This window comes from Otolemur garnettii, unplaced genomic scaffold (genome assembly GCF_000181295.1).
Source record: "Otolemur garnettii isolate 467f Iridium unplaced genomic scaffold, OtoGar3 scaffold00027, whole genome shotgun sequence".
Classification (NCBI taxonomy): Eukaryota; Metazoa; Chordata; class Mammalia; order Primates; family Galagidae; genus Otolemur; species Otolemur garnettii.
The window spans coordinates 20,296,101-20,320,508 of NW_003852422.1; the positions used below are offsets into that span (position 1 = coordinate 20,296,101).

Here is a 24,408-nt window from a genome sequence, read left to right on the forward strand (position 1 = left end):
ACTTTGTTGTCTGGGCTAGTGTGCAGTAACATCAGCCTAGCTCACAGCACCCTTAAACTCCTGGGGTTCAAGCAGTCCTCCTCCCTCAGCCTCCTAAGTAGTTGGCTAGGACTACAGGTACCCACCACAACACCTGGCTAGTTTTTCTATTTTTAGCAGAGAGAGAGTCTGGCTCTTTCAGGCTGGCCTTGAACTCTGGAGCTCAAGCAATCCACCTGTCTTAGCTTCCCAGAGTGCTAGGATTACAGGCCTGAGCCACCATGTCTGGCTCAGAAATTCAGCATTTATTAAGAGCTTATTCTTATTCTCTCTTGCCATTGCCCAAGTGAAGGCTGGATCTAGAAATGAAGGACAGAAAGGTGGGGTAGAAGTTGTGCCCTGATACATCTTCCTCAGCTATGTCATCACATCTTTCAGTGATGTGGAATTTTTTATTAGGGTGCAACATTGCCGCCTGTTCTATATCTGATTTTTAGAATCATGCAAAGTCTTACCTGCCACAACACCCACAATACCTGTACGAGAGGAAATAGGCGCAGCTGTAAAGGAACTGATGCCTACATCTACGTTCTAAAAATAATCGGTAACAGAAATGGACATGATTTTTTCAAATTGCTTTTAAAAATTTCTTTGGCGAGCGATGTGGTCATAAACTTTTCATAATTTAGATTTAATGGATCAGAAGCAGGTGATATATAGAGGAGGTGATGCTTTTTTTTTTTAATTTTGTAGTGGGACGAATAGAAATTCATAACCTTTTGTCTCATATTGAGATCTTCTCAAGACCTGCATGATGAATTAGAAATAAATCATCAGCTCATATTTTGTGGATTTAGTGTTTGATTTGGTATACTAAAGTCTTTAATAGCTCTTGCTTATTATAGCTTTTTGATAATTTTCAGTAAGAAAATAACTAGGAAAATTATTAATTTCATCAGAACTTCTAAAAGCTAAAACTTCCCAAGGAAGGGTAATAAAAGTATGGAATAAAATGAAATTTGAGTACCTTGTAGAGGTTATGATTTTGCCCTGTCTTCTTTCTCATTATAATACAAATTCAAACTTAATTTGTTTGGGAGCTCGATGCACATTAGAGTTATAGAATATAAATTTATTTTATGTTTATGTACTATATTATAAACTTATTTTATATTTTATAAATAATTTTATAAAATATAAAATTATTAATAAAATTGAAAACTGGATTTTAAAATTGAACGCTTAACGTCATTTAAAAGATTTTCTTTGAATATTGTATCTTAGTATTTTTTCCCTTTGTTCTTTTTGCACTAGAAGAATCCATAGGTAAAGCAAGGAATAATGTCTTTAAAATTTTTTTTTTTTTGAGACAGAGTCTCAAGCTGTTGCCATTAAAAAAATAACAGAAAAATGAAGTAAAAGTGAACATACAAAAGTACACATTGCGACTTTTTATTACTGTATTCCACAGTCATAGACTTACCCTGTCCAGTTACCACCGCAGTTTCTAAGTGTGTTCCCCGTGCTTGTGTACTTATTTTGAGGACCAGTAACCCTGTCCACAGACCACACTTGGTATCCCTGGTTTAAAATAAAGAATGGGGACATTTGATTCAAAAGATTAAGGCTTGAATCTTGCTTTACTGTCTTTTAACTAGAACAGATAACATTTCTGTAAGCCTCTAGTTCCTTAACTGTAAATTGAGGGTAAGAATTCTGCCTCATGGAGTTTTTGTTTGTTTGTTTGTTTGTTTGTTTTTTCAAGTTAAATCCGTTTAGTCTGTAGAAGATGGTCAGTAGATCACTAAAACGTCTGTTTCTCATCACTTCATTAGCCAATATAAATAGAAGCATGTGCTTGGTAATTATGAGAAGATTTACAGTATTTTGAAGTGAGACTGGGGCAAATCTTAGTTTATAAAGGTTCATTTATCAGGATGTTAAAAAGATGTCTATTTTCTTCTTGATTATAAAAGCAACCCATGTTAAAAATTGGGAAAATATAAAGGCATATAGAATTATAATGGCAATAATTATTATAGTCCCAAAGAAAAACACTATTAATGTTTTGACATAGTATCTTCCAGCCTGTTTTGGGGTATGTTTTTCTATGCATGTGTGTCACACACCTCTCTATACACATGCACTTTTTTTTTTTTTTTTAGAGACAGTCTCACTTTATTGCCCTTGGTAGAGTGCGATGGCGTCACAGCTCACAGCAACCTCTAACTCCTGGGCTTAGGCGATTCTCTTGTCTCAGCCTCCCAAGTAGCTGGGACTACAGGCGCCCGCCACAACGCCTGGCTATCACATATACTTTTTATTATGGAAAACCTCAAACATATTCATAAGTAGATAGAAAATGAATCCCCGTGTACTTGTCATTCAGTTCTGACCGTCACCAGCCCCTGCCCAGTCTTATCTCATTGTATCCACCCCCTTCCTCTCAATTACATTTTTCAGTAATGCTTAGACATACTTAATTTTTGATAGTATCCAGCCCCTAATTCAACTCAATGTTTTTCTTTTTTACTTTCTCAGAAAGCAAATGCTTTAAGGCAGTGAGATGAAATTTTGAAACTTTTAGGGAGAATTTTGCTTTCCTTCATTTTTCATATCCTAGTCTAGTTGATCACCTTGGCTTTTTATTTTTTTCTTAACGAACTATGATGTAGAGACAACATAATTAGCTTCAGTTATATGCTGTTTGCATGTATTTCTTATTACGTATGTGCTAGTTTTAGGAATGAAAACAATTGGGACAGAATTTGGTTTATACTTGTGAGTTATTTATTGTACAAAATTTTGTGCTGATTCCTTAAACATCTATGATGAGGGAAAAGGAGAAATGCCATCATATTTTATCAATAATCTAATTGCAAGTAAATTTTTCTTTATTCATATTTTAAAATAATTCACTACCTCCTATCTTTAATGCTCAAATTTATTTATCCCAAGTTTTGATAATTTTTATAAATGGCTTTCTTACTTCTAGGGGAAATATTAATCTTGTATGTTGTAATGTTTACATTTCAACATTTTATTATATAAATTTTCAAAGTGAGAATTGTGTGGAAACTATCCAGCTTACACAGTTGTCAACACGTGGTCTACCCAGCCATTGTTACTTGTAGCAAATCTGACATCACATAATTTCATTCATAAATAAGGACTTCAGTATGCTATTTCCTACAATAAGATTGAAGCTTGTGGGGATTTTGTAACCATATAGAACCCAATATTTCAAAACTAGAAGAGAGGCCAGTAGGCAGTTCATGATTATTTGCATAATCTAGGCAGTAATTGCTGTATGGGTTCAGAGGAAGGAAACATTGCTATTACGGGGTTCTGAGAAGGCTTGGCAGAAGGTGTAGGATATAAGATGGATTGGGTATTTCTGGGTTCTTGTAGATTGCGTGTGGACCTGGTAAAAAACATAGTGTTTGAAAAGGACGTAGAAACCACTCAGCCTATTCAGAATATAGTGAATAAACCAGTATGGTTAGAGCAAAGGTTACTAGGTAAGAGGAGTAGGAAGTAGAGTTAAAAGGTTACAAGGAGCCGAGATGAAAAAGCATCTAAAATGCAGGGCTGAGATGTTTGGCTCCATTTTGCTAGTGGGATAAAGTACACTGAAGGCTTTTAAATAGGATCTGTGGCTAGGGTGGTGTTTTAGGAAGAGCAGTGTGGCTAGTTTAGAATGCAAAGAGACAACTAGCAGGTATCAGTTAGCTTGTAAGGGTGAGTAGGACCTCAGGCGATAGATAGAAACTTGATTTGGACAGTGGCAATGGAAAGGAAGAATGGTTTCAAAAGTGTTTACATAGTAACTGGTCAGAGATAAAAATAAGAGAAGATAAAATCTGAGACAAGCTATACATAAAAGGAGGCTGAGGATGGCCCATTGTGGGAAAAGCCTACATTTAAAGATAGATGGGAAAGGATTAAAGAATGAGGTGTGGTAGCTGACTTTTGTCCACATTTTCCTGTGTGTGTATGTTGAAGCAGTGGCATACATTCTTTAATTGGTTTCGCAGGTTTCTGATTATGTTTTGTACCTACATACAAGATAATTCTAATTTCAGAGTTTTAGTCTTAGCCAAAATTTGATTTCTAGAAACCATTGTTATTTATAGGTAGGGAAATATTTTTTTCTTTGAACACTTTTGTTAAGTAACAAGTAAGCTTTAACGTTTTTAAAGGGATTAAAAACATAGAAAATTGCTGTTTCTTTAGTCTTAAAATTATCTAATGCTGTACCTTACTGAGTTTTTAGTGTGGAGATTTCTTTTTCCCGTAAAGTATTTCCTGATGCTGACAGAGAATGACATGCCTCTGAACATGCTGTGTAGCTGTGACGCCTCTTGTCACTCACAGGCTGTTTCATCTTACTTCTCTCTCAGGACTGCCACCTTCCCCAGTTCATCATGTTAGAAATTGGTTGAAGATAGACTTGTGGTTGTTTCGACCTCTGGTCTCATAATGGGTTTGACTAAATATCGTGATTGTCCATGCTACTAAAATAACTTGAAAAAATAGGTTCTGCTGTATTAGAGAGTTGGTTTCAGAGTATAGTTTCACATGCAAGCCAGCGGATATTCTGAATATATAATTTTTATGTCATAAGCTGGTAGGACACCTTGTAGTTGTCTAGCTCAGGCAGTGTTGCTTATAGGTGAGTTCGCAGTGTGACAAAATGTGAATACCACTAAATTAAGGTAAATGTAATTTGAGAGTTTTTCTGGTATCTCAATTATATATATTCTTTAACATTTGAGAGTCAGATGCCAGACAGTTTCTTTTTTTTATTTTTTTGAGACAGAGCCTCAAGCTGTCCCCTTGGGTAGAGTGCCATGGCATCACAGCTCACAGCAACCTCCAACTCCTGGGTTCAGGCGAGTCTCCTGCCTCAGCCTCCCAAGTAGCTGGGACCACAGGCGTGTGCCACAACGCCTGGCTATTTCTTTGGTTGCAGCCGCCATTGTTGTTTGGCGGGTCCTGGCTGGATTCGAACTCGCCACCTTAGGTGTATGTGGCTGGCGCCTTAGCCACTTGAGCCACAGGCGCTGAGCCAGACAGACAGTTTCTTTTTGAAGAAAAACTTTAAAACTTCTAAGGCAGAGTAAGGTTTAAGAATGTCTTTAAACAGTTTAATCAAAATGAAAAGAGGAAAAGATAGCCAGAGTGATGAAATGTTCTTAGATGCACTGGAAAAATACCAATTCATGGTTTTGATTTCCATTTAATTAGTACTTCAGGGTATTTAAACAGTGAGTAGACAAGGTTAAACGTGTGATCACAAGTTAGTGAGAAATGGCTTGTCTAGGGGGCATTTGGTAGGGATTTTTTTTTTGTGGTTGAAAGTGAAATAGTATTTCATTATTAGGATTAGAAGTCATCACTTTGGGCAGAGAAGACTGAACCTGACTACTATCGTTCTCCAGTCTACTAGAGTTAAAAGTAATTTCCCTAAGTTATGAATTGATGCTTTTAAAATAAAAGCTTAGTTACGTTAAATCCTGGTGTTTCTGAGACTGCCAACATAGAGGGTAGACAGGTGAGAACTTAATCACTCTGGGCAAGGTCAGAATTTAAGTGATAGTGTTTTTGTTCATCTGACATTTGCTTCCTCAGGTTTGCCCCTTCCAGGATCCGTTGTCCCTCTGCAGATGGGCAGAATTTCTTCTGACCATTCCCATGGGCCTTGCCTTCCTCCTGGTTCATCTTAATGTGCAGAGAAAGGTCTCTGGTCTTAGAATCCCCTGGGACAGCTGGGTTGACTTACCCTGGAGCGCCATGCATAAGATGTTGCAGTGACAGGGAAGAGGATGCAGTGTATATGACAAGTCCTTGTAGCCATCCAGTACAGGCGTTTCACAGAATTCCATCTTTATGACAGGAAGTAGTAGTGATTCACTGTGAATAAGGATTTCCTGGTTACTAGTTAATATTCCATCTTTTAGGTAAATAGTTAAAACTTGACTTCTACATTTTCCCCTTCATTGCTAATTTAATTTATTATTAGAGTATGTCAGGCCTTTTTACAACATGTAAGGTATTTCCCAATAAATACCTTCCGTTTGATTTTTAAAATCAGGAAACATGGGAACAATTTTAAGCCATTTTTAACTGCTAATCCAAATTACAAACATATGCAGTCACATTTGAATATAACCTTTTAATTGAGTGCTTAGGTATTTACATTTTCTTGATTTGGGGGAGAAGTGTCAAAATGAATTGATCTCTCCTCTGTTTCTACAAAAAAAACAAAAAATGAATTGATCTCTCTGAACAGTTTCACAGTTTTGTTCTGTAGAAGAATGTTGTAATAAGGCTCTAGTGCATTTTCAGCTGTAGGAGAAATTGACATTTTGACTATTACATAGAGATTAATTATTGTAGGTCTAATTTGTGAAGTTTGTCGATTGATTAACTCAAAAAAGGCTTTACAGTTTTCTCTAAACCATATGCTAAAGACATTAGTTCTTTTTATCTTTTTGTTGACAGTTACTACCTACATATTTTCATCTTCTGGAAAATTAACCCATTCAAACAAAGTCCATTATTGTGCTCAGCTTTTTGTTGCATTAAAGAGATCTATTTGAGGAAAATCTGATTGAGAGTTGTCATTTTGTGGATTGATTTTTTTTTCATTTTTGAGGTATATCAAATAAGTTATCAGAGTCTTGCTTACCAGTAACTGGACTATCTGGCTACTGTAACTTAATTCAAATTAATTATAATTACCTAAGTGACATAATAGCAGAGTAATCTTTTCTAGTTTTTCAAATCAATTTGAGTCATTTAATAATACTTCATTTCTTATGTGGTATTACAGATTAACCATGAACTTTTTTTTTTGTTTTTCTGAGACAGTCTCACTTTGTCACTCTCAGAGTGCTATGGCATCACAGCTCACAGCAGCCTCAGACTCTTGGGCTCAAGCGATTTACTTGCTTCAGCCTTCTGAGTAGCTGGGACTACAGGTGCCTACCACAGTGCCCAGCTGTTGTTAGAGATGGGGTCTTGCTCAGTCTGGTCTCCAACTCCTGAGCTCAAGCAGTCCACCTTTGGTTTCCCAGAGTGTTAGGATTACAGATGTGAGCCACTGTGCCTGGCCTTAACCGTGTAAATTTAAAAAAAAAAAAAAATTCTGTGCAAACGCAGTGTAACTGTTTATTATTTAAAATTTTTTTGTTTGTCTTTTGCCATGGGATCTCTGTTGCCTAGGCTAGGGAGCAGCGGTACAGTCATAGCTCACTGCAGCCTCGTACCCCTGAGCTCAACTAGTTCTCCTCCCTCAGTCTCCTGAGTAGCTGGAACTACAGTTGTATGTAACCACATCCAGCTAAGTTTTAAATATTTTGTAGAGGTGGGGTCTTACTGTGTTTCCAGGCTGATCTTGAACTCCTGGCCTCAAGGGATCCTCCTGCCTCAGCTTTCCAAAGTGCTGGGATTGCAGGCCTGAGCCTTGTATTTATTCCATTGTGTCTGCAACATCCTTTAATATTGAAATAAGGTTTTTTGTTCTCAAAAAGTTAACTTGTTCAGTGCTAACCTCCATGTGGTTGGTATTTGAGAGTGTTAAAATGTGGCATTAAAATTTTTGGTTTGACTTAAGGAAGTGTAAAGGAATTGTAATGAATAGATAGTACAGTTATTTGTAACTTGAACTGAAGAATCTCAGAAGGTCTTCTAGGGACGGTAATGTTTTCGCTGGACTTGAAGGATTTAATAGCCCCTTGACAGGCGGGGTACTGTTTATGCTCATCCTTCCATCTGGAAAGTCGTGGCTAGAGGAGTCAAAAGTATCGAGCACATTTTTGGCGACTTTAAATACAGAATGTAGGGTAGCAAGGTGGACGGGGAAAGAATATAGAAAAATTTGTATGTGTATAACAGGTAAAACGTTTTCCATGTTGTGAGGGCATGAAGCTCTTTGTGAGGATTGAGGAGTCTTTGAATTTGGAACTTAATATTTGGATATGCGGCGGGTTGGGGGCACTAAAGGATTGCAATGTGTCTTTCTAGCCTGGAGGACTAAGTGCTACCTGGATAGTGATGTAGCCACCAGATGTCAGAATTATAGATTGAGTTTAGGGATGGACGTGTGGTGGGCAGAGAGATTCACGTTTTAGACCGTATTGAGAGTGACTTGCTATTTTACTTTGCGACACTGAGTGTATTCACCACTCTGCATTAGGATTGGAGTTGAGGTTTCCTCATCCTGTGTCCATTCCCCTGGTCCCTTCTTACTGTCTGCCTTGTTCTGTTCTGTCTTTGCTGTTACTGGTTACTGTCGTCATCTGTTAGCTGAATTCTGTGCTTTGGATTGTGTTTCAGGAATACCTAAGTTATGTGACTGTGGAGGAAGAATGTTGGTGTGTCCTTCAGTTGTCTGTGGGGGCAGAATGCCTCAGATAAATGTGGCGTCTTGGTTTAGACTTGACCCAGAGAGTTGTTTGTGCTCCAGGGGACTGTTTCATTGCTTGGTTTTCTAGCCTTTTTCCTTTTGTCGTCCTGTTATTTTTCTTTTATTATGGTCAGTTGGTATAAGGTTAAGTTCCCAAAGTTCCAGAAGTTGGCTTGTGTGAGAGGTATCCTAGAATTCTCACAGTTTTCTTTTTGTGACATGTCACGCTGACTTTTAACAGTTTGTTCCAGCACGTTTAGCCCGGAAAGTTTATTAGCTAAGACTTTGGGACATTCTTCCTATAAGAAATTTCTTACAGATTAGTGCCATATAGGAAAAAGTTCCTTAGGAAAGACTAGTTTAGTCCTTTGTATACTTTTCTAGCTTTGGCATTATTTCTTACAAGAAATAAATTATTCTCTAATGCAGGAGTTTGGCTAACAAAATTCATGTCAGTATTGTATAGGCACATATTTACCTTATTTTTTTCATTTCAGTAGTTATATTAGGGAGCATTTAAATATTGTCAAGATATAAGAATTTTTTTCTGTTGTGTTATGAGGTCAATTGGTAGCTCAAAAAGTCCATAGAGTGTTTGTGTGTGTGTTTAACAAGGGTTATTGATTTCAAAAGAGCTTGTTCTGAAGTTCTGTCTGATTTTTGCTGACATTTTATATAGTAATACTTTGGAAAAAAATAGCATTTCAAGAGTCAATTAGAAGGAAAGTTGTGAGATTGAAGAAATTTCTAGTGTGCGTGTGGTGCTGTGCATGCAGTTTGTGTTTGGATTCTGTTGGTGGTTGCTGGTTGAGTGGCCAGTGGGATAATCTGGTGCGACATCTGTTAGGTGCTCAGGTAGATTACCTAGCGGAGTATTTTAGTAGATGACATATTATCTCTCCTTATAGGGAAGTTAGGAAGTTCCTTGAAACCTTTAACATTCCTTTTAAAAAATCATATGTTTAATTATAATGTGATAATGGTTGGAGGCAGAGGAAGGCATGAACAAAGGGTTTATGTAGAGCTCTGGGGTAAATACTGTTGGCTTTTGTTCATTAACCTTCTCTTTCTTCCAGTCCAAGTGGTAAGAAGTTCAGAAGCAAACCTCAGTTGGCAAGGTACCTGGGAAATACTGTTGACCTCAGCAGTTTTGACTTCAGAACTGGAAAGATGATGCCTAGTAAATTACAGAAGAACAAACAGAGACTGCGGAACGATCCTCTCAATCAAAATAAGGTTAGTGAATTTACTTACTATAAATAAATGCTACTTCAAAAACTCTCCCAAAAGTACCTTATGTTGGAGTTTTGGTTGTCTGAATGTCCCATGTGCTTTACCCCCACTTTGCCCTGTGAAACTTTTTAACTTGTAAATCTGATTTATTTTCTGGTATTTGACAGTAATACTTACATGGAGAAAGCCTAAGTAAATTGTGCGCAGTACAAAACAGCATTTCACTGTATCTCTAGGCCAACACCCATCACACTTGTTGGCCCACTGGGACTATTTATAAAATATTTCTTTGTTGATTTTAATTGTCTGCCTCTCCCCTCCCCCAAAATGGTTCCTGTTGCCCAGAGAAGACAAAATTCTCATGTGGCAGGTATCCTTACCACATAGTTTATAATTGCCTATTAATTTTTAAGTTCAGTATTTGAGAAAGGCAGTTTTTATTTTGACTTTAGATGATGCTGAGCGTAATGACTCTTAGGAATAATATCCTAATACTGGGATTGGAGATTTTTCCATTAGTTCTTATTTTTATTTATTTTTACCTCATTAAAATTGGAAAAAAATATTATAAAGGGAAATTACAAGCATATTTCACTTATAAATGAGGATGCAGTATCCTAAACAACATATTAGTAAGTTGAATTAAAAACTATTATTCAAATAGTGTATGTTGGTCAAAATTAAATCCAATTTATGTGAGAATTAGTCACTATTTTTTTTTCTTTTCCTTTCTCTCACCTCTTCCCTCCTCTTCTCTCGGTCTGCTCTCCCCTTCCCCCACCCCTGACTGTGTCATTAATTGCCCTCATATCAAAGTTGAATACATAGGATTCATGCTTCTTCATTCCTGTGATACTTCACAAAGAATAATGCATTCCACCTCCATTCAGGTTATTACAAATGCTGCAAAATCTCCATTTTTTTAATGGCTGACTAGTATATTCCATGGTATACATATACCACAGCTTGCCAATCCATTCCTGGGTTGAGGGGCACATCAGCTCTTATTTTTATTGAGTTGTTTGGTTGATAGCTTATTGAATTATGATGTAGGTTGAGCATTCCAAATCATAAAAAAATATCTAAAATCTGAAACACTTGTAAACATTTTGGATAAAGGATACTCAACCTGTACTGGCACCCTGTATCTTTACAAAGAAAACTTATTATCTCCCAATGGCAACTAAACATACATAAGTATTTTTCCCCTCAATTTTTCTTCCCCTGAGTTTCAGGGATCTGTGTGTCACACCAATTATGATGTGACAGTAGTGGAGGGACAGTGGGGGCTTTTCTTTTCTGAGATATGACCCGTGTAACCCTGGGAATGTTGCGTTAGTAGGAACCCAAGACAGTGTAGGAGAGTGGAAAGGGCTTTGGACCCAGGAAGGTGTGGTTTGGTGGCCTGCAGCTGCTACTTATTAGCTGATGCAGTCACGGGAAACTTTGTTAACCTCCCATCGCATCAGGTTTCTTATTTGTAAAATTAAGGTAATACATTTTTTTCCTCTAGTTATTGTGAGGAGTATGTGGAAATTTACATAATAACACTGAGCACAGTATTTGACCCTTGTTACTTCCTTAGCTTTCATTACTGCCTTGGCTCAGCTGCCACCTTCCTGAGCACCGGGCAGCCTCCGTGAACAATGTTGCCTGGTAGCCAGTGTAGGAAACTTTCTCACCCCAGCTGTCTTCCTTCTTGTCCTTTTTGCTTTTTGACTAATGGAGTCTTTGCTTTATACCTGCCTTTATTCAGAATTCAGATAAATAGTTTTATTTATAGTAGTTTAATTTCTCTCCATTGGTATGGAGGTCAGACTGTATTGTTCCTTTCCATCATAATACAGTACCCTGCAGTGGTTTCCAGGGGGTATTGGCAGGTACCTTGTTCAGAGGCAGAATGAGAAGGGAATTGAAATTGCCTTCTTAGCTGTGCGGTTAGTTTGGATTGATAGCTATGAAAGTATTAAAGATAAGAGTAGGAGTAGAGGGGGCTCAAGTTAGTAAAAGTAAGGACCTCGCGTGGGTGTAAGTGAGTCACTGTGATTTTAGCTTAAGGAAACCTTTATTCTGGGTTTAGTTTTCTTTTTAAATGTACAGAGGAAAATTAAGATTTATGTTTTCATGACTTCCTTTTTCAAACTCTGATCACAGTGCTGGGAACCTACAGATGGGGCTACTAGGGGCTCAAGTATTTACGAAATGAATTGAAGAAGGCTTTCAAATTACTCATTGTTACCAGAATCACAGTTTAGCTACATGAAGTGTAGCATGAGGATATATTTTCTGATACTATGGTTCATTAAAATACAAAAACTAATTCATCTCTTTAGTTTGTGTGCACCTTTCTGCTCTAGCTGCGCTGGAACACTCATCGGCCTGCACCCTGGCATGCGCTTTCAGGATTCTGCTTGCTCACATGCTGTTTCCTCTGCTTGGAGTGTGCTTCCCCCCTTCCCCTCCATCCTGCGAACTCCTCCTCATCCGAGGCCCAGCTCCATTGTCTGCATCTCTGGGAAGCCTGCCCTGCATGCTCCAAGCAGAACCAGTCCCCCCTCCCCCCATGCTGCTTGCCTGGTGCTTTGCCATTGTACTTGTGACTGTCTGTCTGCTTCAGCTAGACTGTAAGCTCCATGAGGGCAGGGACCATGTCTTTTTTATTTCTGTATGTATAGTCCAAAGCCTAGCACACGGTAGGTACTTAATAAATGTTGCTTTACATTGATTTATTATCTCCCTCATTCCAGAATTTTAGAGTGGTAATAAATATTAACTAAATAAATTAATATACCATACCTTATTTTGGAAATGTCTTTTATTTTCATTGTTTTATGAAGATTTCTAACTGAATTTGGGGGGGGGCATGGTTTTGTTTTTGCATCTGATTTTAGTTTTGTAGTCAGAAAGTGGAATTTTGCATTTTTAAAAATAAGTTCTCAGCTTGGCGCCTGTGGCTCAAGCGGCTAAGGTGCCAGCCACAAACACCTGAGCTGGCGAGTTCGAATCCAGCCTGGGCCTGCCAAACAACAATGACAGCTGTAACCAAAAAGTAGCCAGGTGTTGTGGTGGGCGCCTATGGTCCCAGCTATTTGGGAGGCAGAGGCAGGAGACTTGCTTGAGCCCAGGAGTTGGAGGTTGCTGTGAGCTGTGATGCTACAAGACTCTACCCAGGGTGACAGCTTGAGGCTCTGTCTCAATAAAAATAAAAAAAATAAAATTAAGTTCTCTTGGAATAACACCAAAAATACATATTTCTACTATGTATAAAGCAGAAAATAAATCTGTAGCTAATTAATAACTGTATTCTTTTATGATAATACAGTGTAAAGGAAGCAGGGAGCTTTAAAGTTGTTAATAGGAATCTGAGGTAGTGTTTTGTATTTATAAAGCTGTGTTGTTTTTGACATTAAAAAATTCTTATCTTTAAGGAATGGAAATATAATTAACAAAATAAACTTAGAAACAGGCTAAATTATCATTTGTATTGACTAGAAGTTGTGATGTTAATGTATCTTCCATATCAAAGGTGAATTACTGGTGATGAATATCTTTAGGTATGATTGGAAAGATATCTTTTGAAGATCTTTGCAAAGTAGTTTTTAATTATTTTAGGATAGTTGGGTAGGGTAGAGTGGGCGTTGTCTTTTGGTTAATATCTGCCATTATAGTATATATTTTAGTTATCTCAAATTCAACCTTAACCTTTCCCTGAAAATCTGTTACATTCTTGATTACATTATGCCATATTGATTTGCTAGCCACCACCAAAATTATTTCTAACCACCACCCCCATCTCCCAGCTGACAAATGAAGTATCAAGCAGGTTACTGAAAATACTCATTAGGTTAATGGGAAAAGTCTAAAGAATGATTTGAAAGTCATCAGTACAGAGCTGATGTTTGAAGTCAGGAGTAGCTTTCTCAGAGGGAGAAGTTATAGAATAACCAATGCAGTGGAACTTTACTGATGATGGAAATCTTTCAACCACAGTTGCATGTGGCTATTGAGTACTTGAAGTGTAGCAAGTCTGACTAAATAATTCAGTTTTTAGCTTTACATAATTTAAGGAGCTTGGCTACCATATTGGGCAGTTCAGTTTTGGAGCTATGCCTGGCTTTCTTCTGCATGATCTAAGCGAAAAAAGAACAAAGAAGTAGAGCTGTTGTCTCTTAATATATAAATAAAATAAAACCTTTGCTTCAAAAGCTAAATGTTGTTTAAGCATTTATGTAGACTTTGAGTTTTTTAAAGATGAGATGTTTCATATTTCAAAGATATGACCTTCAGGTTTTGAGAGGCCAAGATGATAATTTCTAAAAAAAATTTAATTTGGAGACATCCAGACTTGTATAAGGAACAGTACAGTGGTTCTGTTTGCATGGTACGGTTAGGACACTTGCAAGTAGCTTGTTTATGGCAGTAGAAATTCCTTTTAATGTTTCAGATGTGTAAACATTAAATTGAATTCCTTGTATTTCTTGCTCTTAACATCAAAATGTTTATAAGTTACATCTACAAAACTAATAAAACTCAATTTCTCTGACACGAATGTGACATGGTATATTTTACAAATTGCTTATAATATGAATATGGTATAGAGTAATAAGTTTTTCGTTTTTGGGTTGTTTTTTTTTTTTTTTTTTAGTTTGGCTTGATAATACTACTGATACCTTAGAAAGACTTAATTCTTTTCATTACATTTGCCTATTTACCCAAATTTGATACATTTGGAAATAAAAGAGCAGCATACTCTCTTGAGTGGACTCAGCTGTATGTTAAGTCTGCCATTGTTTATTTCTCATGAATTATCTTAGTTTAACATAATGACTGCCACACTAGAAAAAATATTATTTTCCTTGGGGCTGTGGTGTTTTCATAGGTTAAGATAGGTCAAGAGTTATATGCTTCATGAGGCCCTGGCCTCAAAACTAGCATCATTTAAATACAGCCCACATTTAAGGTGGTAGCATATTCTCATAAACACAGCAGTGGCTTCTCTATGGCTGTAACCTAGGTTTTTAACCAGATGATCTAGGAAGTGCTTGTTTTATTGTCATCAGCAAACAATAGGACATTTTTGTAGAGAGCTTATGTGTCTTGGAGGCAATTTCTGTGCAATTGAAGAAACTCCTGAATGGGTGGTAATGGTGAGAATCAGATTTAGTATTGGATATAGAATGAGGTATAGGGTAAAACTGGAAGTGGGGAGAGTAGTTGGGCTGTTGTAGTCTAGAAAAGTTAATAATGCCCTGAATTAATGGTGTGCCAAGAGGTATGGAAAGGTGGGAATCAAGAGAAATTAGTAGATCTAAGTTCCTGATGTTAATAGAGATAAAAGTTTTTATGCCTGTAACACTTCTGGCTTTTGTCACCAGGGGCAGGAGAGTTAAGGAATAAGGGAAGAAGGGCAAATTTGGGGATAGAATTAAGCAGATTGAGTTTAAATAATTTTGTTTCTTGGTATACTGGCTCATGCCTGTAATCCCAGCACTTTGGGAGGCTACTGTGGGAGGACTGCTTGAGGTCAGGAGTTTGAGACCAGTCTTAGAAACATAGTAACACCATGTCTTTACTAAACAACAACAACAAAAATAGTAATGAATTAGCTGGTACAGTGACATGCACTTGTAGTACCAGCTACTTGCGAAGCTGAGGGGGGGAAGATTGCATGAGCCTAGGAGTTTGAGGTCTCAGTAAGCTATGATAACACCAGTGTATGCTAGCCTGAGTGACAGTATAAATAAAAAAGAAAAATAGTTTTGTTTTTTGGACTTAAAAAGTCTCTTGTGGACCCCTAGGGATTCTCTGGTCACACTTTGAGAACTACTAATTTGTCATAGGGATGGCCTAACACAGTGGTTCTCAACCTTTCTAATGCCATGACCTTTTAATACAGTTCCTCATGTGGTGACCCCCCAACCATAAAATTATTTTCGTTGCTACTTCATAACTAATTTTGCTACTGTTATGAATCATAATGTAAATATCTGATATGCAGGAAGTATTTTCATTGTTACAAAGGGGCTATAACCCACAGGTTGAGAACCTCTGGCCTAACATAAGAACAAACAGAAGAAAAATATCTTGCACACTGTAGGCCTATGGAATAAAATGAATGAATAAATCTCAAGGGTGAGAAGACTGTCCAGAAAGGAAATAGGAGAAATCAAGAGAGTGTAGTGTTATCAAAAGCCTACAAAATACCATTTTATGAAATGCCATGGAGAAATCAAGGAGGATAAAGTCTTTGTATACCATTGGAATTCCAAATTAGAAGGCAACTGGTCATAACCAGTTTCAAGGGGTGGGAAGATCAGAAGTTGTATTTATGATGCCAGAAAACTTATGGGAAATGAGAAATCAGAAACAAAATGTGTCCATTCTTATAAAAGTGTTAAAATTTTGATTCATTTGCTTAAGTAATTTGTGCATGTAGTGAAAAGGATATTAAACGAAAAATGTTTCCTTCCCCCTCCTGAATATTAGCCCCAGTTCTCCTCCAGAAAATACTTTACTTGTTAATAAGGTTTTTTTGTATGCAAATCCTTCTAGAGTTTCTATGCATTTACAAAATTAAACATAGGTGCATTTTTATCATTCTCACAAAAATGACTAGACTACTCTTAACAAAGCTTGAATGAAAGGTAGAAGAGAAAAGTTACTTTTCCTTTAAAGGTTGAAAGAGGCCAGCTTGGAAGGAACTAGTCCTGAGGCAGGGGGGCTTCAAGCTTACCATTTCATACTGGAAGACCTCCAGGAACCTTTGAATTGTGTGCAGTATAATGTGTGCATTTTTTTGGAGAGTCTACTTCAAAATCTCAAAGGAATCTGGAGCTGAAAAAACTTGTAAACGTAGGAGAAGGAGCAGGCCTTGACCAGATGTGATGGAACGGGTGAGCAGGTGAGGGGCCAGGCCACTGTTGTGGCTCAGATTTGACCTTTAATCCTGGACTTTATAGTTGCTGAATTAGTACCTTAGGTGGCAAACTTAGTTCTGCCTGTGGGTCCTCATGGCCAGTTGACTACCACCAGAGAGCCCTATGGTGAGAACAGTGTGATGACCAGCTCCTGGTAGGGCACATTGTGGTAAAGACTGTCTCTTCTATCATCCTAGGATTCTGCCATCCAAACGGAAGACCTTATTTCTTCCACCAATGTTTGTGGCCTGTAGAAATCTTTTCCAAAAATTCTGATGCTCCTCTTGGCCAGTTTATTAAGGTCTTGGTGGAGGGAATGTTTTCTAGTCTCTGTACATGCAGTTGGGGACACAGTAGGCTCTGAAGTTTCTCCAAGGGTTAAGTGTGGGGCCACTGTTAAATATAGGTGTCTATTAATTTAGTATTGAAATGGGCAGAAGTGGAAGTGAGGAGCAAGTGGCTATTGTTTAACAGTCCAGTGAGGAATGAGGATGGCCCAGACACCTGTGCCTGTGAAGCAGGAATGGACAGATCCTAGATTTCTTTTGAAAATAGAATTGAAAGGATTTGCTAATGTGTTAGGGGTGGAACATGACAGAGAAGACTCAAGGGTGAGCCCTTGGATTGGGCGTCATTTACTGAGGTCACCCTATGGAAAGGTTTTATATGGGTGGATAAAATCAAGTTTGAGTATGCCAAGCTTGAGGTGTGTAGTAAACATCCAAAAGGCAGAGTCATGCATTGCAGTGTTGTGAGTTCTGACCTGGAAAATTACTACGCTATGCACAGTATTCTAATTAAGGGAATGAAAAAGAGTACCCAGATACATATATAAGGAAGGATATAAGACCAAGTTCTGGGAAAGTCCAGTAACTGGAATTTGGTTAAAGTAGAAGGAATCATCAAAGTGAATTGAGAAAGAAGGGCTAGTAAGATAGGAGAAACTTGGGAGTGGACAGTGTTTCCAAAGCCCATGGTCTCTTACATAGTGGCTGAAAGGATCATTAGAGGAAGGCTGGATTTGCCATGGAGTTTGGCAACATGAAGGCTAACCTTAATAACAGCTTTGGTGAATATGGTGTATATATTATAGACTACATTGAATAATAACAGATTAGACTGGGTTGAAAAGTGAATGAGAGATAAAGTCAATGTGTACAATTCTCTGAAAATTTGTCTTGGTCTTGGGGAAAATTAGATGGTAGATGAGAGCAGTGTTGATTTGGCTAACCTGTTCTATTTTAAAGAGAAGAATGGTTAAAGAGAATGGGAGTGCGTGTTTGGCAGGGCAACCACAGAGGTCAGTAAAGTTAGGCACGCGTGCAGTGTAGTGAAGGTGAACTGTAGGACCTATACCGGTTAGGGAAGAGTGTGGAAAGAGTGAGGAACATTGACAAAATAGGACAGAAAATAGATAGGCTATCTTGATGGGCTTAAGAAATGCAGAAGGCAATCCCAAGTAAGTGAACTGCAGGGATTGGGAGTGGAAATGGGAGAGCTGGATGCTTCTTTGGGACACTGGAAGTGGAATAGTTAGTAGTGTTGACAAGCCTGTGACCATAATGAGTAGGTAGAGGAACAGGCCAAAGAACTGAGGGTGTTGGGTGAGTCCTCATGGGCATGGAAGTCTCCAAGGATGAGGACAAACTAGGGTGAAGAGGAAGACTGATGCAAGGACCTCGGTCTAATGAGAGAGACTAGGAGGGGGAGAGGGTACTACAGCCACATTCCATGGGCGGCAGAGTAGCTTGTGTTTTTGAGGGAGCAAAAATGGAAAAATGATTTGAAAGTAACAGGGAGAAAGGAAATATACACCGCCTTCTGGCCCTTACGTATGTGGCTGTGAGAGAGAGAGAGAGAGAGAGAGAGAGACTTCATGTGAGAGAACTTCAGGGGAGGTAGTATCTTCCAGGGACAGCCGAGAACACATTGTTCCTGAAACTTATTTCTGTAAGAGAAATGTAGTATTCTTCCTGCCGTGAATACAGCTTTTTTGATGGTTTTCCATGTTGACAGTCTGCTAAGCTTTATGTTCTTTGCTCCCTTTATTTCCCATCATTTCATGATATAACAGTATTGTGATTGACATTGATTTTGTTAAAAACACCATCTGTGGCCTGGATTATTTTCCCAGGGCTGTGTGACTCAGATAAGGGGCTGGCCTGTAATACAAGCACAACTTAATGTTAAATAGTAATAGACATAAATAATACGTTTAGGGATTCTTTCTTTTTTTTTTTCTTTTGCAGTTTTGGCGGGGCCAGGTTTGAACTCGCCACCTCTGGTATATGGGGCAGGCACCCTGCTCCTTGGGCCACAGGCACCACCCAGGAATTATTTCTTTTACATTGATAATCTCAAAGTTGATAATACAGATTCCTATTTTTGACTTAACAAATATAAGATGTATATTGTAGACTACATTGAATTATATCTTCTACTTATTTAGCATCCATTTAACACTGAATTTAAGACAGAATGTAACCTTACTTTGTAAGGGTAGTCTGCATAGCACACACATGTAGTAGACACTTAGCGTGAATTCCACCAATTTTTTGAGCACATTCTAAATGCTCAGGAATTATTTTAAATTCTAGGAATACAGTAGAAGGAATTTTTTTGTGTGTTTGTGGAGCTTATATTCTCGTGTAATGATGAACTAATACTTTAAAATATGGAGTGCTATGCAGTAAATTAAATGAGAAGGATGTGGGTGACCGAGTGGTCATTTTAGGTCGAGTGATCAGGAAAGGTTTCTCTAAAGGTGATTTTTTAGCTGAATTATGAATGACAAGGAGGCTCAATCTACAAAAACTGGAGGGAAAAGCATTCCATGCAGAGGGAATAGCCAGTGCCAATTCCCTAAGGCAGGATGCAGTAAGCCTCTGTTCACACAGATAAAGACTAATATTTGCAACATGACACCCCAAAATGTAGAAGGTACAGTAACTCCACCAAACACATACTTAGTGTGTCCCACGTGCTAGGCTCTGTTCTCGGTGCCATGTGTCACACTGTCAACATAAATGTGAAATTTGCCAAAGGGAATAATTAAGTTCTTACTATGCTTTCTTTCTGAAAATCTGAATACATCATCTTTCCTTTAAAAACTACTGTACACAAGTCCAATCGAATACTCTTTTTGTGCCCCCTTAAAATAAGAGTCTATAGGAGCATGAACTCTTATGCGTAGGTGGGTGAATGTTGGAAGTACGCGTGTGTCTAAGAATGAGAAAATACGCTTCCTGAGCTAGCCTGGAGGGTAGCAAGCAGGAGGGTGCTTCTGTATTTGTTTGTTTGTCTGCTGTTAGCAGTTATCTTACTTGGGTGCCTGACATAAGGAAATTGTAAATATCTCCTGCTTAAAGCTTCTCTTTACTGTATGGAAAAAAACACAAATCAGACCCTTTAGTATTCCATCATAAGAATGAAAAATGACGAAAAGGAAATAAATATAAGTATTGTGCTTCTGTTTACACATACCCATACAAGTTAGTTTGTACATGCAAGTGGAGAGGGGAATTAATTAATTTTCAAGATTCCTGTGGATTAAATTGCATGTATGAAATTATGGAATATTTAACATCACACTGTGCAAACAGATACTAATAGAGAGACTTTGAAAACTGATTTGACCGGCTCAGTGCCTGTGGCTCAAGTGGCTAAGGCGCTAGCCATATACACCTAAGGTGGCAGGTTTGAATCCAGCCTGGGCCCACCAAACAACAATGATGGCTGCAACCAAAAAATAGCCAGGCGTTGTGGCGGGCGCCTGTGGTCCCAGCTACTTGGGAGGCAGAGGCAGGAGACTTGTTTGAGCCAGGAGTTGGAGAGGTTGCTGTGAGCTGTGATGCTACAGCAGTCTTCCCAGGGGGACAGCTTGAGCTTTTCAAAAAAGAAAATTGATTTGACCAAAAGTTGTCAGTCAGGCACACCTTGATGGGCCTTCCTTTCTGGGAAAGCTTAATAGGTAAAGTTTCTAAATTTCAATAGCATATTCAATAACATTGTAATGCTACAGAAATAGCCTCTATTTATTCAAAGTTTAAGTGCCAATCTGACTAAATATAAACTGTGAATCTATTTTGCTAATTGTTGTCTTTTTTCCCTACCCCCAGAATGTAACCCTGAGGTAGAATTTTTTCATGACAATATATTTGTTGTCCTGGCAGGTGGTTGACATTCAATATTTGTTCACTGATGAACTGAGTGAGGGTTGCATTAGCAGCGGTGTGCATTCTCTTGGATCTCTAAAAGAACCTTATGCAATAGCTATTGTTATTACCCTCACTTAGAGATGAGGAAACTGACCTCATAAAGACCAAAGTCTCTCCTCAAATTGGGGCATGAGTATCTCCTAGGGTGTGTGGTGTATGCAGTTCCACGGAATTAAAATGATACTTGGGAATGTCAGCTTATTTGAACATTTTGGATAAGTTCAGCAATATTCTTAAACTTGGCTAATTTTTAAGATAAAGTGTAAAAGTTTTATGAATTTTATAGATAAAATGAGTCCTCAAGGTTTAGCTTCTGGAATGTGTACCTGTCATACAACTTTCTTTGAAAGCCAGGTTGAGAAAAGCAGGTATTTAGAATATACCCTGGTATTCAAACTGTGCTATAGGAAGGCTTTACAATGGTATACGTATATATGGAGCATTTTCAAGGAATCCAGTTTAGTTTCTTTAAATTTCTGGCCATCCAAGGTGGCTCACGCCTGTAATCCTAGCACTCTGGGAGGCCGAGGCAGGTGGATTGCCTGAGCTCACAGGATCAAGACTAGCTTGAGTAAGAGCGAGACCTCATCTCTAAAAATAGCCGGGCATCGTGGTGGTCGCCTGTAGTCCTAGCTACTTGGGAGGCTAAGGCAAGAGGGTTGCTTTTGTTCGGGAGTTTCAGGTTGTTGTGAGCTCTGACGCCACAGAAACCACTGAGGGCGACAAAGTGAGACTCTGTCTCAAAAAAAAAAAAAAAAATCATGACATATAAATGGTAAATCATCAGTGAAAGATATTCATGTTTAAAATAAGACATAACTGTTTGGAAATGGAATTAGTAATTCAAAGAGAAAAGGGAGTGGAATAAAATTTGTAATCATTGAAGAGTTTGTCCACATATAAATTGGTGATCATGGATATATTTAGATTCTGTTAGATACATTTTAAAGTGATACAATAGTTTATAATTAAAGTTTCAGTATTTAAAATACTTACAAGTGCATATTTTCCAACTAATCACATTAAATAGAAAATATTCCTAATGTTGACTTTAAAATGCAAGGTGAGTATATATATTTTCAGAATTCTCTTAGTGGGAAGAAATACAAAAAATATTTGACAGTCAGGCTCGGTGCCTGTAGCTGAGGTGGCTAAGGTACCAGTCACATACACCAGATCTGGTGGGTTCTAATCCAGCCCGGGCCTGCCAAACAACAATGACAACTATAACCAAAAAATAAAAAAGTCAGGCATTGTGGGGAGCACCTGTAGTCCCAGCTACTTGGGAGGCTGAGGCAAGTAAGCCCATTGAGTTGGAGGTTGCTGTGAGCTATGATGCCACAGCACTCTACCCAGGGCAAAAGTCTGAGGCTCTGTCCCAAACAAACAAACAAACAAAAATTTGACAGTGATTATTGTGATACATGCTTGTCATCTGCCTCTTTGGATATTCTCTTTTGAGTCCTTTATCAAGTTAGACCACTGAAAAGTTACATAATGATTACACCATACTGGTTAGGCCCGATGAGACTCAGGCCCTTCACTGAGTTGTGCTTTAAAGGTAATGTTCTTGGCTTTTATGGAAGGTCACTGAAAAAAGAAAAAGCATTTGAAATTTGCTTTATACTTGTTGTGATACAAAGTTACTAATTTTCTTCCAGATTTAATAATAGGTTATTTTTTGTTTTCGTTGTTGAAATGCTTTCTTCTTTCTGAGTAGGGTAACTATATAATTTAATGTTTCTCTTTTTGCCCAGACTGCTAGAAAATTTAGATCCACTTTTGATGCTCAGCTCTACTATTGCTGAGCTGACCTTTTCAAAAAGAAATATTTTTCTCCTTGACTTTGATTTTATATTTAAAAAAATTAAGTTTTGGAGCTGGCGCCAGTGGCTCAAAGGTGTAGGGCCTTAGCCCCATATGCTGGAAGTGGTGGGTTCAAACCCAGCCCTGGCCAAAAACTGCAAAAAAAAAAATTAAGTTTTGAGCTATGAGTCTAGCACTCTGGGAGGCCAAGGCAGGTGGATGGCCTGAGCTCAGGAGTTCAAGAGCAGCCTGAGCAAGAGCGAGGCCCTATCTCTACTAAAAATAGAAAAATTAGTTAGGCACTGTGGCACAAGCCTGTAGTCCCAGTTACTGGGGAGGCTGAGGCAAAGAGAATCGCTTTTGTTCAGGAGTTTGAGGTTGCTGTGAGCTATGATGCCACAGCATTCTAGCATGGTGAAACAGAGTAAGACTGTCTCAAGAAAGAAAAAAATACTAATTTTTATTGCATATTTGTCCCGCCTGAGTATATAAAGATATACTTCAAATATTTCCTGGAAAAAGATGATGTAAAATTTTTGATGTAAAAGATTTATTTTTATATTCCAACAATGAGGGGGGAAATGAAGTAATTTCAGCCTAATATACACATTATAAAATTTATTAAATTTTGATTTGGGAGCTAGCCTGTACACTTACGAAATATGTCAAAGGTTGGAAACTAGTTCTAATATTAGAATGTGTGTGCTTGCCAGTTTGATTTTGTAATCTAAAGAACTTCTGCTTCACTTTTTCTTACACTAAAAGGGAAGATTTCAAATACATAAACAGCTTTGATACTCTCCTATTAAAAAATGTTTGCTTTTTAACTGTTGAGTTTATGGCAGATTGATTGTTTAGAAAAACTCAGAGAGACACACCCATGAATTAGCAGTGGCTCTTTGGGAATCCTCAGGGGAGAGTGGTAATAAAATTTACTATTTTTGTAGCAGTTTCTGGGAAAACCAGTTAGTCCAGCTTTACCGATTACTCAACTTTACATGACACTGTGTTGGAATATTAATTAGTAAAAAATTTTTTCTGTTGTCAGAGCTTCTAGGCCAGTTATAAGAAGAAAAATACTAAAAACCAAAATAAGATTGAGAGAAGAAGAATGCAGCACTCTTGAATAATGTTTTTCATCCTGTGCCCTGAAGAATGAACTGTCTCATTAGGCAGAGGAAGTTAACTGTGTATCTTGAGTATGTTAGCCAGCTTTTTTCCTCCTAATTTTTCTTCGTTGTACAAAAACTTAAGTTCATGCAGAAACATTAGTCTATCAGTGCAATGTTAATAGTTTTCAATGTTCCTCCAGTCTTCGCAGATTCGGTTTTCATAATTGAGACTAGCTCCCACTGCCGCCCGGTATCCTTTGTAACAAGGTGACTCTATTTGCTCATGAAAACAATTGGGATATATTTCTGTGTCTCCTGATGCCTCCTCTGTTCTAATACCAGCAGAATCTCCTTATTAAAGAACAGGGACATTAAAAACCAAACAGGGTCTTGTTCGGTTATTGATTATAATTACCTAGTGACAGAAAGTATTCTCCATAAATACATTATGTGTTTAGCTTCTGTAGGGCTGAATATTGACTACTGTATTTTATAGGTTAGGCGACTTCATTTACGGCAGCGGTTCCCAACCTGTGGGTAGCGACCCCTTTGTAACAATGAAAATACATTGTGGCATCAGGAAGGTTGAGAACCACTGATTTAGGACCTCAGAATGCTCGGGACATCATAAATCAGAGGTCTGCAAACCTTCTTTGCACCCACTTCATTTGGGTGGCATCCTAAGTAGTTTACTGGCAGCCTGTCAGGCAAACTTCCACATTTTTTTTTTT

The 24,408-nt window shown here is 38.0% G+C and overlaps 1 protein-coding gene across 1 annotated transcript in view; it reads left to right on the forward strand.

Annotated features, from left to right (window-relative positions):
- MBD2 (methyl-CpG binding domain protein 2) overlaps positions 1 to 24,408 on the forward strand; it is a gene marked incomplete at its 5' end in the record, with an annotated part of 64,348 nt that overhangs the window by 5,651 nt on the left and 34,289 nt on the right. Inside the window, one exon of the mRNA XM_012804316.1 lies at positions 9,469 to 9,628. Within this exon, the coding sequence (XP_012659770.1) occupies positions 9,469 to 9,628 (160 nt within the window). The remainder of the gene's footprint in view (positions 1 to 9,468; positions 9,629 to 24,408) is intronic.